This window comes from Leopardus geoffroyi, chromosome A1 (assembly GCF_018350155.1).
Source record: "Leopardus geoffroyi isolate Oge1 chromosome A1, O.geoffroyi_Oge1_pat1.0, whole genome shotgun sequence".
In the NCBI taxonomy this organism is placed as follows: domain Eukaryota; kingdom Metazoa; phylum Chordata; class Mammalia; order Carnivora; family Felidae; genus Leopardus; species Leopardus geoffroyi.
The window spans coordinates 212,428,264-212,441,574 of NC_059326.1; the positions used below are offsets into that span (position 1 = coordinate 212,428,264).

Below are 13,311 nucleotides of genomic sequence, written 5' to 3' on the forward strand. Positions count from 1 at the left end.
AAGACTATCCAATGGAAGAAAGACAGTCTCTCTAGCAAATGGTGCTCGGAAAACTGGACAGCGACATGCAGAAGAATGAAACTGGACCACTTTCTTACACCATACACAAAAATAAATTCAAAATGGATGAAAGACCTAAATGTGAGACAGGAAACCATCAAAATCCTACAAGAGAAAACAGGCAACAACTTCTTAGACCTTGGCTGCAGCAACTTCTTACTAGACATGTCTCCAGAGGCAAGGAAAATAAAACAAAAATGAGCTAGTGGGACCTCATCAAGAGAAAAATCTCCTGCACAGTGAAGGAAATAATCAGCAAAACTAACAGGCAACAGATGGAATGGGAGAAGATATTTGCAAATGACATATCTGATAAAGGCTTAGTATCTAAAATCTTTAAAGAACTTATCAAATTCAACACCCAAAAACCAAACAATCAAGTAAAGAAATATGACAGAAGACATGAATAGACACTTCTCCAAAGAAGACATCCAGGTGGCTAACAGACACATGAAAAGATGCTCAACATCACTCATCATCAGGGAAATACAAATCAAAACCACAATGAGATACCACCTCACACCTGTCAGAATGGCTAACATTAACAACTCAGGCAAAAACAGATGTTGGCAAGGATGCAGAGAAAGAAGAACCTCTTACACTGCTGGTGGGAATGCAAACTGATGCAGCCACTCTGGAAAACAGTATAAAGGTTCCTCAAAAAATTAAAAATAGAACTACCCTACAACCCAGCAATTGCACTATTAGGTATTTATCCAAAGGATATAAAAAGCCTTGTTCTAAGTGGTACATGCACCCCAATGTTTACAGCAGCACTATCAACAATAGCCAAATTATGGAATAAGCCCAAATGCTCATCAACTGATGAATGGATAAAGAAGATGTGGCACGCGTGCGCGCGTGCGCACACACACACACACACACACACACACACACTGGAATACTATTCTCCCATCAAAAAGAATAAAATCTGCCATTTGTAACAGTGTAGATGGACCTAGAGTGTATTATGCTAAGTGAAATAAGTCAGGCAGAGAAAGACAAATATCATACATTTCACTCGTGTGGAATTTAAGAAACACAACCGAAGAACATAGGGGAAGGGAAGGAAAAATAAGAAAAACAGGGTGAGGCAAACCATAAGAGACTCTTAAATACAGAGAACAAACTGAGGGTTGCTGGAGGGAAAGTAGGTGGGGGGATGGGCTAAATGGGTGATGGGCATTAAGGAGGGCACTTGGGATGAGCACTGGATGTTCTATGGAAGTGATAAATCACTGGGTTCTACTCCTGAAACCAGTACTACACTGTATATTAGCTAACTTGAATTTAAATAACTAGATTAATAATAAAAAAATAAATAAAACCTGCAGTAGGAAAGTAGACCCTTTGTTTTGCCTTTAAATATCCAGAGCGTTTAGATTCTGCTATATTGATGGTTTGCCTTTTCACAGATCCTTTCTCAGAGGGAAGAATTCTAATTTTATCTTGAAATTCTGCATTATCCCCCCAATCCCCACCTCCAATCCAGAGACATTTCAAATCTCAAAGGGCTTCAGTTCTGCTGCAGCCTGCTCTGAGCCTACAAGTATCACACCTGATGCCTTGGGGTTACTCACCAACAATCCCCTACCTTTGTGATGGCTGTCTGACTTGTGGTTGTTTTACTGCACCGTGTGGCTCCTTGAAGCAGCCTGAAACCACTGCTGTGGACATGTCCCCATGTGTGTGACAGTAGAATAAGACTATACGTTCAGACTCTCCCTCTACCATGTCTAGAAGTAGCCTTTCAGAATGGTGTGCTTCCGCTTCATGTAGTGATCTGCCTGAAGCAAATTCAAGCTTGTGGTCCTCAGGTCTGTCCCAGAGGCATCCTTGGGAAGACAGTTCTGTAGAACTGAATCCTAGAAGCAGGTCTGGGCAGTGGATCAGACACATCTGGATTGGCAACCCTGCTCTGGCGTGACGAGCATATGACACTGATGACACTGGCCATTCACCCTCGGAACGTTCTTTCTCTCACCTCTGAGAAATAACATGGATGATATTGCCTCTACTTACCTCATAGAGTTGTTGCAAGGATAAAAAAAAGAGAATGTGAGTGAAACAGCTTTGTAAATGGTAAAAGACTGGTTTATTTTATTTTTTTTTATTCTTTTTAATGTTTATTTTTATTTTTGAGAGAGAGAGAGAGAGGGACAGAGTGTGAGCTGGGGGAGGGGCAGAGAGAGAGGGAGACACAGAATCCAAAGCAGGCTCCAGGCTCTGAGCTGTCAGCACAGAGCCTGACGCGGGCCTCGAAGCCATGAACTGCAAGATCATGACCTGAGCCAAAGTCGGACCCTCAACCGACTGAGCCACCCAGGTGCCCCCTTAAAAGACTGTTTAGATGAAACCCTGGGCAGACTCTGAGCTCAAGATAAAAGTTAGGACTGGTTCCTAGGTGCTTACTAACCTCTGGCTTCCTGGACTTGGGGTGCAAGGCCTGTGGACAGGTGACAGTGGAGAAAGTTCTGTCAACAGAATGACTGGCTCAAGCAGGTGTCCACTCCTTAGTACTAAGCAGACAAGGTGCTTGGTGTCCATGAACTTTGAAGAACTTGACCTACCTTGGGCACTAACACTCGCCAAATACTACCATGTGCCTGACATTACACAAAAGCATTAGATAATCAGTTCCATTTTCATCCAGCACAGGACCTTCTTTATAATTCCCACTGAGGCAACAAAAGCTCAGAGTGCTTAAATCACTAACGTTTGATCACACAGCTGTTACCAAATGCTCCCAGTTTTAAGAAACATCCACTGGGGGATGCATCAATTTTATGACAGCTTTTCATAAAGAAAGAGAACACTACACAATAAATATGTACGTCAGGTGTAAGAAACATGCCAATTTCAGAGCATTAAAATTTGTATGAGGAAAAAAAGTGTGCGATGCAAGAAATGCAGAAGTGACAAAAGGGGCTTGAAAAACCTTCAGGTGCATTTGACACCTAGAGCGATGCATCATCCACAGCTCCATTCACCGCCCGACGGAACATCTTGATGGTTGCACCTTCTGAAGTTTTGTAAACTGGTGATTTGACATCCCTTTTATTTGCTTCCTGAGAACAAGCACTTCCCTTTTCATGGTTAAGTCTAACAGATATTATTTCTGAAATGAATCAGAAACAGTTTTACATTTTTCTTGGAATGTTCTGTCTTCCCACCTAGGGAGCGTTGCAATTTTATTTTAGCAGTAGTTGACTTGCTGGAAAATAAGAGAAAGTGTCAGCCTTTCTTTATGGTCTTGTGTTTCAAGTATATTGCTAGTCTTTTTGTCTTATTCTACTTCTTGCCTTTGTGTTTATTAGATTTTATAGATTGTCCATGACACTTCTACATTTTTTTACATCTAAATTTTTAGAAATTAATTTAATAGGGGAAGAGCTCCTTTTTTGCTAAATACAGACCATCCCCAACTTTGATATAAAAAATATTCCCAGTAACATATATTAAAGTCCGATATGCAAACGTGAAAACATGGAATTGCATGTTTTAAGGGATTTTTTTGTCCCCAGAAAGCAAAAGTTGAGTAGCAGGAAGGTCATCATATACTGAAAATCACTGCATTTATTTTATTCTTGGTATAATATGTTATATGTCTGAACTGTCACCTTCTCTTGACATCCCGGAATATTTTAGATTAAGGATCCCCTAAAAAGAAAATAAAGGAATGGCAAATAAATAGAAGCATTTAGGACCACAGAAAACATGAACCCAAGACCACTCTAGTTGAGGATTGATGTCCAGACCACAAGGCTCTCCATGATGGCCCCTGCCCGTCTCTCTCTCTGTCCACTCCCACTCTTTAACCCTAGCATTCTGATTAATGCACTTTTCCCAAACAAGCTTCGTTGTTTCATAGCACTGTGCCTCCATACATGCCATTCTTTCCACCTTGAATGCCCCCCACCCTATTTTGCTGGCTGAGCGAGCATCTACATATCCTATATGCTTCAGCTCAAAACTTGGCTCCTTTATTTAGTCCTTTCCTGACCTCTTTAGGTGAAACTGACCATATCCTCCATTGTGCCCTCACTAGATCATGAACAACTTATGAGGTAATCTTTATATATAAATATAATCATTATTCCTTCTACTCATTTATGTAACTCTTCCCACCTGCTAGAAATACAGAGCCTGAAACATAGATGTGCCCAATAACTGGGAGGAAGAAAAGTTGGGGTGAGAGGGGGGAAAGAGATAGAAGGATGAATTTTCATGCTGTTCAACTTAGAATTTTTGGAATGAATTATTTAATCTTAAGGGTCTTGTGAATCTGTTCAGCATAAGTAAAGGAACAGGAGAAAAAATTGTATCCAAATTTAGTATTTGGTTCAGCTTGGAAAGCAAGAAAGTATTCTGAAATCAAAACAGAATACAAATGCAGCGATCCCGTACACGTATACCCCTCTAGAATGTTGGGATAGTTTAATCATCTAGTTTATTTTCCTTTCCATACTGATGGAGAAACAGAAGCTGAGAGAAGAGAAGTGATTAATCCATGTGAACTCAGGTGGCTATTTTCTCTCGGGGTCACACCTGAGTGCAACCTACTGCCCTCCCAATGCTATGCTCACTAATTCCTCTATACTCGACTGAGCACTCTGTATGAGTCCAACATGGAAAGGGTATCAGGATGACTCCACAAATCAAAAACACCACAAGGGAGAATCACAGAATTGTGCTTTCATTTCATATCTCTGCCAGTGGCTCTTATAAGCTAAGGGTATTTTTCATTCTATTTGGTCTGCAGATCACACTAGTTAAATTGATGCCATAACTAGAAAACAGGCCTGTTTGGTCACAATAAGGTGTTGGCCAGGCTTTCTGTTCTCATTAGTCTGACTCTGGTCCTCAGTCTAGTCTACAGGCTCCAGGTGAGGAAACATTAATACAAATTACCCTCCTCTAAGGCTGTAAAAAAATTAATATAATAATTGGCAATCAGCATATAAGGCAAAACAGCATTAGAAGTGGAGTGATTTAATATCCTGCCACTTCTCTCTTGCTAACTGAATCAGAGGCTGTTTTGAAAATGGAACCGAAAAGTCAGAGATTTAGTGAGATCCCTTATTATTTACTTCAGATTCCCTTATTATTTACTTCAGCATATTAATAAAGTTTATTTCCCATTGAATGTGAATACTCTAACAAAAGGGGTAATGCTAGCTTGAAAATTAAATTAGGAATAATAGATTGCAGCAACAAATGAAAAATAGGAAAATAAAATCCAATTTTATAATTAATGTCTTATAAAACTCCCTTGTCCTAATAAAGAATCCTGTTACTTCATCATGTGCTATTTCCCAGAAATCTGTTTTGTCAGACAAATGACCTCTTTGTGTGGAAATTATTAGCAGGCTCCCTCATTTGCTCTGTGGCTGATTTCAAATTGACAGTTATTTTTTCCTTTGTGTACTCACTACATGGCAGGAAAGTGAGGTTATTGGCTTGTTTTTCTTTGGGGAGGGGTGCTGTCTGGCAAGCATTGTTTATCTCTAAGAAGTTGGACACTCAATTTATGGTGGCATTAGTGCCTCAGTCTGTCCCTTGTCGCATGGGCCAGCATCTTTCCTTGTTACAGCCCAAGGTTCAAAGTCAGGTGACTTAGCACAATCTGCAGGTGGCGGAAGAAGGGGGAACTGTCTTTGGGGTGTACCTCTACTGAAAGTTTGAGGAATTTTCTTTCACAATCCCAAGCCCTGTAGTTATGACTATTCCACCATGGTCAGAAAGAGCACCATTTTTCACTGTGTAGAGAGGGGCCAGATACCTTACAGCAATTTCTCTTTCTCGCTGGTGTATTTTCTCAGCCAAGTTTAGCCAAGCTAATGAGATACTAGATGGGAGGATGGGGAGATTAAAGGTGCTCTTCATCGCTGCAGTGACCAGGGTCTCCTTAGCCCACTTGGAAACCCCCTCGGAATTCATATATGCACTCAACAAATCTGTACAGACCCTCTGTGCCTGGCACCATGCTAGATGCTTGGGACACAGTGGGAACCAGGGCAGATAGGGGTCTGATTTCATGGCAGTGAGAGTGTAAGAGAAAGGACACACAGAATGAATAAAAATTGTTCCACATTTCAAGTTCCTGTGATAGAAATGGACAAGGAGCTGAGAGAAATTACAAGAACGAGAGCCTCCTTCGGATAAAGGCATTCCAGGAGGGCCTCTCTGAGGAGATGACATCTAAGCTGAGGGCTAAAAGAAGAGCAGTAGCACGTAATGTAAAGAGTAGAGGGAGGAACATTCAGGACATAAAGACCACGGGGATGTACTGTTAACCCACAGAGAGGTTGGAGGCAAAAGGCTGAGGAGCACAGGGGTCTGTTCCCCTCCTTCCTACCTCCAGTCCCTACCTGACAGTGGAGGGTGACAAGACAGGCCAGGCAAGGACAGGATCAGGAGAGACTAGGAGATGGGGGCAAGATGAACGGAAGGGATTCGGCTGGCACTAGCATTCTAAAGAGATTGGAGACCAAGTCTTGGAAGCTCAAGTTATGATCAAGTAAAATCTAGGTGGAGGATGGAATAGCTTCCAAAATCCGAGAGGTCAGAGAGTAGGTCTACTTCAGAATCGGCTGTGTAAACCCTGGTTTGGGGGATGCTGGCGCATCAGTGTTGATCATGATTTTAAGGAGTCAGCACCCTGCAGTGACCTGAGACTGAGCAGGATGCCAGGGCTGCTACACAAGGTGTGGGCATGGGGGAGGGGGGCAGTGAGGAGAGCCTTGTAATGGCTTTCAGGGGGCCTGTGCTGAGCAAACTCTCAGTGACGAAGGCAGGTGATGTTAGCTCCAGGAGGAAGGAGGGTGGTAGGGACAAACCCAGGGTTTGCTCACTTCTGGGAATCAAACCACTGAGTAGGTATTCCAGTTACTTCCCCCATGTTGGCCCTTCATCTGACAAAGCATAACCCATCTTGCCTTCAGAGTCGTGGAGAAAACAGGTTTTTAGCACGATTCTGAGGGCGGATGGGTGTGGGTTGGCCGAGAGTTCCCCTTCACCCCGGATGAATGCACACCAGAGGGAATGGCTGCCTACTGGGGCACACACTGCACCAGCAGGCACCTAACCCCAGTGTCTGTGACCTTCACGACAGTGCTGTGAGATGACAGTTATTGTCCCAGTTTATCGATATGACACCTGAGGCTCGGAATTTTTCTGTGACTTGCCCAACATCTCACAATAAGTGAGTGACAGAACTGGTTCTCACATTGCCATGCCTGTGTTTTCGGACATGGGGAGCCCCATCTTTGGGAGCTGTTTGAGGGATTCCTTCTAGAGGGCCTGTGAGGGAAACAGTACACTTGAGCTAGACTTAATCCTTCTTCATGGCTGGAACCCTGGAACTTCACGGCTCTCTGAGAAACTCCCTGGGATATGGAGGATCCAAAGCCTGACACCAGGGACTCAAGTATCCCCTTTTCTCTCCCTCTCCATGCAGTGCTCCAGAAACTGCAGCGGGGGCTTCCAGATCCGGGAGATTCAATGTGTGGACAGCGGGGACCACCGGAGCCTGAGGCCATTTCACTGCCAGTTCCTGGCCGGCATTCCTCCCCCGCGGAGCATGAGCTGTAACATGGAGCCCTGTGAGGAGTGGCAGGTGGAGCCCTGGAGCCAGGTATGGCCTCCAGAGACATCATCCACACAACCAGGAAAATGTGAATCCCTGTGTTACCATGTGAGACTAGAAGTCAGGGAAGACCACGCGTGCATCGTGGCAATGACTGGCCTCCATTCAGTGGCCTAATGCTGTGTGGAGAAGGCTGAACAGGTCAACAACAACAACAGGTCAACAGGCCACAACAATTGGTGGTTTCAAACGTGATAATTCAGTGTTTTATTACAACCCAGTCTCCCAGTGGACATACTGGGGAGTTGAGATTCATGTTGGGGAAATGTACATGGACCACTCTGATGAAAGTCATTTAGGGCAGAGCCTCACATGCCTCTCTCCTAGGCCTCTGCAATTGAACTGGGGGTATTGGTCAGGTCCTTCCCACACACAGTTTATTTTAGAGTTCCACTTCTCAGTTGAATGCCCAGATCATTGTTTACACAAATAAAAGGAAGTGTGCTTGTGCCTGTCTGTATGTCCTCTGTTTTGTGAGGGCCCAGGCTCTACTGGGTCTTTGTCCTACTTCAGCACATGAAAACAAAGTGACTGTTCTTTGGTGAAGTATAATAATCTTATTCGCCAGTATGCAAATACCTCAACAGCTAACAAAACAAAACAAAACAAAACAAACAAACAAAAAACTCCCAACCATACCCATGCATGGTAGAAAGAAGAGAAAAAAAGGAACCCAGCATATTTTGAGTGTGTCTATGGGCTAAGCATTTTACCTACCATACTTTGTTTAATTTTCTTTTTTTTTTTAATATGAAATTTATTGTCAAATTGTTTTCTATACAACACCCAGTGCTCATCCCAACAGGTGCCCTTCTCAATGCCCATCACCCACTTTCCCCTCCCTCCCACTCCCATCAACCCTCAGTTTGTTCTCACTTTTTAAGAGTCTCTTATGGTTTGCTCCCTCCCTCTCTAACTTTTTTTTTTCCTTCCCCTCCCACATGGTCTTCTGTTAAGTTTCTCAGGATCCACATAAGAGTGAAAACATATGATATCTGTCTTTCTCTGTATGACTTATTTCACTTAGCAGAACACTCTCCAGTTCCATCCACATTGCTACAAAAGGCCATATTTCATTCTTTCTCATTGCCACGTAGTATTCCATTGTGTAAGTAAACCACAATTTCTTTATCCATTCATCAGTTGATGGACATTTAGGCTCTTTCCATAATTTGGCTATTGTTGAAAGTGCTGCTATAAACATTGGGGTACAACTGCCCCTATGCATCAGCACTCCTGTATCCCTTGGGTAAATTCCTAGCAGTGCTGTTGTTGGGTCATAGGGTAGATCTATTTTTAATTTTTTGAGGAACCTCCACACTGTTTTCCAGAGTGGCTGCACCAGTTTGCATTCCCAATACTTGGTTTAATTTTCACAACAATCTGAATGGTAGGCTTTATTAATTCCATTTTATAGATGAAGAAATTGAGACTTGGAGGTTAAGAAACTTATATGAGGTCACACAACTAGAAAATAAATGGAGGAGTATTTGTTTAAGCATAAGGTAGACTCCAGTGCCAGTGTGCTTTCTACCATAGACATTAATTCAATAAGCACTGAACAAAGAGTAAACTAAGGAGGAAGAGTGAATCAATAACTATTTTGGAGGAAACCAAACCTTCCACGTGCCCTGGAAAGGAAGGTAGTGAATTACAACTGTAGAACACAGAGTTAGAGTCAAAGCTTACAGAAGACTGAGCCCCCTACAGCTACTTACTGCCTACAATGTCAAGCAGCCATACTTATTCCTGAGGCTCTGGGCCAATACCTGGTGTTTGGTCGCGGGGGGGGGGGGGGGTGGGAGGGCAGCAGCCACTACTGTCCCCTCTTTCTCCTCCTTACCTGCTCAGCTCTGGGGCATATAAAGTGCCTGCTACTCCCATGCTCTGGACTGAGGCCTCTAAGACTTCCACGTATAATGAGCCTTCAGAATCATTATACAGCTTTCAGAATCCAGGAATTTGCAGGGGAGCCTAGATCGCCTTGTCAGAGAAATGGCATCGGCAGGTTTTTAAAGATGAGCAATCAGATCTGCTTTCTGGTTATGAAAAAGATGTATTCTTTATGCTTCCTCAGTAGCTTCTGGGAGCCCTAATCAGGCACTGTTCCCTGAAGGTCTCCCCAAACCCTCCTTTCTAAAGTAGTATTCTGTTCTGAGTAAGCCACACTGTTGGAAGACTTCCCTCTGAGGAAGCAGAGGACATGGAAATGCAAAAATATTTCTCTTGAGCTTTTGAGGGTCTGAGCACCCTTAGGTGCTTTCCCTGATGCATGATGCTGCCTTGTCTATACACACTCTCTAGCAGACTGCCATCATGAGACTGTGGGCCCCTTTGGTATGTCAGCCAGCCCATACTGCCTGCATGGAAGAGGCATTTCAGCTGTTGGAATGTCCCTACACCAGAGGTTCTCAAACTTTAGCTCACTTCAGAATCACCTGGGGGTTTCTTAATACGCAGATGGCTGGACCCCATTCCCAGAGTGTCTAGTTTGGAGGTCTGGGGTGGAGCCTGAATTCTTCATTTCTAACAAGTATCTAGAAGATGCTGAAGTTGCTGGTCTGGAGACCACACTTGGAGAATCACTGGTTTACACTTTCTTCATCTCCTTTCCTAGATATTACTTGGCCAGGTGGCCCTGAATCTATATGTACATGTGTAGGTAGAATGATCTCCAATGGGGGAATCCCTCCCTTCTCTCCTCAGATAGGATTAAAAAGAGATAGAATAAATTGGAAAAATCCATGTTGACTCTCAAAGTTGGAATACCATGAAATCAATAGCTTAGTTCTTTTATTGAACAGAAAGGGTTAATTATATGTAATTACCCTGTTTCCTATGGTACCACCACATATGTCATGCCTGATATAATGGGAGAGATGTTGGCAACCATAATTATTTTGTTGTTGTTGTTACCATACAATAAAGATTTTTCAAGGTTCTTTAAAAAATTTTTTTTTCATGTTTATTTATTTTTGAGAGAAAAAGAGGGAGAGCGAGAGAGCAGGGGAGGGGCAGAGAGAGAATCCCAAGCAAGGTCCATGCTGTCAGTGCAGAGCCTGACGTGGGGCTCAATCTCACCAACCAAACCATGAGATCAGGACCTGAGCTGAAATCAAGAGTCAGGTGTTTCACTGACTGAGCCATCCAGGCATCCCTCAAAGTACTTTTTTTTAAAGGTTTATTTCTTTATTTTGAGAGAGAGAGCTCATGCAGAAGTGAGGTAGGAGCAGAGAGAGAAAGGGAGAGAGAGAATCCCAAGCAGGCTTTGCACTGTCAGTGCAGAGCCTGACACAGGGCTTGAAATCATGAACCACAAGATCATGACCTGAATTGAAACCAAGAGTTGGACACTTAACTGACTGAGCCATCCAGGTGCCCCTCAAAGTATTTTTCAAAGATTCTTGGTGGATTATGTAATTTCCTCCTAGAAACCTTATGAAAATGAGACAATAGATCTTATAACATTATACTAGTGAGCAAAAACCTGACACATTTTAGAGTTGTATCCCTTTAGGAATCCAGCCTGTCGTCTCAAATTTATCTTGTGAGCATAACAGCCAATGCATCAGAGCCCTGGGCAAACCCATCAATTTCCCTATTCTGGATATGGACATATTTAGTTCTAAAGTTCTATGTAGTGGGTAAGGAAGACTGAATCCCATCGTAAGAGGAGATTAACATAATCGTATTGCAAATGTGTCCCTGTTTGGACTGTCAGAACTAGTCACAAGAAAAACATCTACATTTTACATTTTGGTTTATAGATACTTGTGCCAGAAGGCAAAATGCAAATAACATTATGTCCATTCTGCCATGACCTCTCATTTAGGTTTTTAACCAATATCCCTTTTGTTTGGCATACTGTTTTCCATCGAACTATTTGGCATCTTCTGATTTTTTTTCTCCTCCTCATATCCTTAGAATGTCCTTTTTCAATCTCCTTTCTCTAAGTTTTGTTTCACCACTGCCATTTGGTCACTGTGAGGAACCTGACATATATGTTGCGGATTCCAATATATATACTAATATTCTTAACAATCCTGTACGCAACACAAATGATAATAAAAAGGTCTTCTCTTATCATTGAAAATGTCACCATGCGATCTTTACCTAACCTCGTCCCTGTGATATATCAGTGTTCCAGGTCCTGTGGAGGTGGAGTTCAGGAGAGAGGAGTGATTTGTCTAGGAGGTCTCTGTGACTGGACGAAAAGGCCCACATCCACTGCACCCTGCAACAGCCATCCTTGTTGTCACTGGGCCACTGGGAACTGGGACCTGGTAAGAGCCGGTTATAGTCTCTTCAATTTATTTTAGTCTTTTAAGAAATAGTGTTTCTTTTCTTTTGATTTACAAGGTAATATATATTCATGGAAAATGTTCAGCAAATCCATTGATTTAGTTCCAGTGCTCTTCTGCCATTAATTCCTCTAAATCTGCTGAAAGTTGATCCTTGCTGACATGTGGTCAATGTTTACTGTCTTGAAGAGAAAACTTCAAATGCATTCAATAGAAAGCAGATCAAATACCAACATGATCTCAGAGGCACAAAGCCCAAAGAAAAGCAGTTTTGGGTCTCAATACCTTGGATCCTGTGGCTTTTCCTGAAGCAAACAGGAGTTGTTAATGCCCTGAAGCTGGAGGCTTAGCCTGATTTCCTGAGTTTCAGATCTTGTCAATTCACAGATCAGTTTGCCAGATGGCCAGTCTGTTTGATGGAGAGACAAACAAACAAACTGTAAATGAGAGAAAGATTTATTATTGTCACAAAGTTTGTTTGTTATAAAAATAACTGTATCAGTGACCCTGAAAACAAAGAAAATCCTCCCACAGACAGATTCTCCCAGCACTTTGATTTGTCATATCCTGAATTCTCTAGAAAACAGAGTCCTAAGACCAAAGCTAACACTTTATTAGGAAATACAATACCAGAAAATCAGGGGTGATAGGAAAGAGGAAGGAGACAGGGAAAGAATGGATCAAATATGAGGTGGTGCATTACCAGACTGACCACTTGTCCTAACTGACTGTTGCTTGGTGTCAGGAACAACTGGTTGTTTGCTCTCAAAAGAAGACCTTCAAAAAGCTAGCTATATGAACTCTCTTAGGGTAGTTTGTCCAGGGGCAAGAAGGGAGAAGATGATTTACTGGTTCCTATCTCTTAGGATTGAGTAAAAAGTCTTCTTTCAGATGGCTAATATCCCCTGTTGTCTTGGGCTATTAATGTGTGGGCATTGGGCAGGCCCCACCATGTCGCATGTCTCAGCCAGAAAAGCCCAGAAGCAAGAGGTGAGAGGCACACAGCATGGGCATAGGAGGTGCAGGCCAATAGACTATGCTTTCATGAAGTTAGTTACCATCTCAGCTGGGGCAGATCAATGGCCAACAGCTGGGGAACAAGGGGAGCCAAGAGGATCTGATATACAAATCCCTCAACTGTTAATATTTTGTAATGTAAAACTTGTTCTTGTTTAAGTATATTTTGATAGTTATAACACAGGCCAATGCAGTATTTTGACAAACATAGTGCCCCCAGATATTTTTAAGCTGCTATATCCTTAGTGATTCTCACTGTTCATTGCTGTATAGTTGCTCCTGCAT

The 13,311-nt window shown here is 42.6% G+C and overlaps 1 protein-coding gene across 2 annotated transcripts in view; it reads left to right on the forward strand.

The window, feature by feature from the left end:
- The window catches only part of ADAMTS12 (ADAM metallopeptidase with thrombospondin type 1 motif 12), a 336,805-nt gene that overhangs the window by 305,902 nt on the left and 17,592 nt on the right, over positions 1-13,311 (forward strand). Inside the window, exons 21-22 of one of the 2 annotated variants that reach the window (XM_045440815.1) lie at positions 7,520-7,696; positions 11,848-11,991. In XM_045440815.1, coding sequence (XP_045296771.1) covers positions 7,520-7,696; positions 11,848-11,991 — 321 coding nt within the window. The remainder of the gene's footprint in view (positions 1-7,519; positions 7,697-11,847; positions 11,992-13,311) is intronic. The other variant, XM_045440822.1, reaches the window with a different exon arrangement.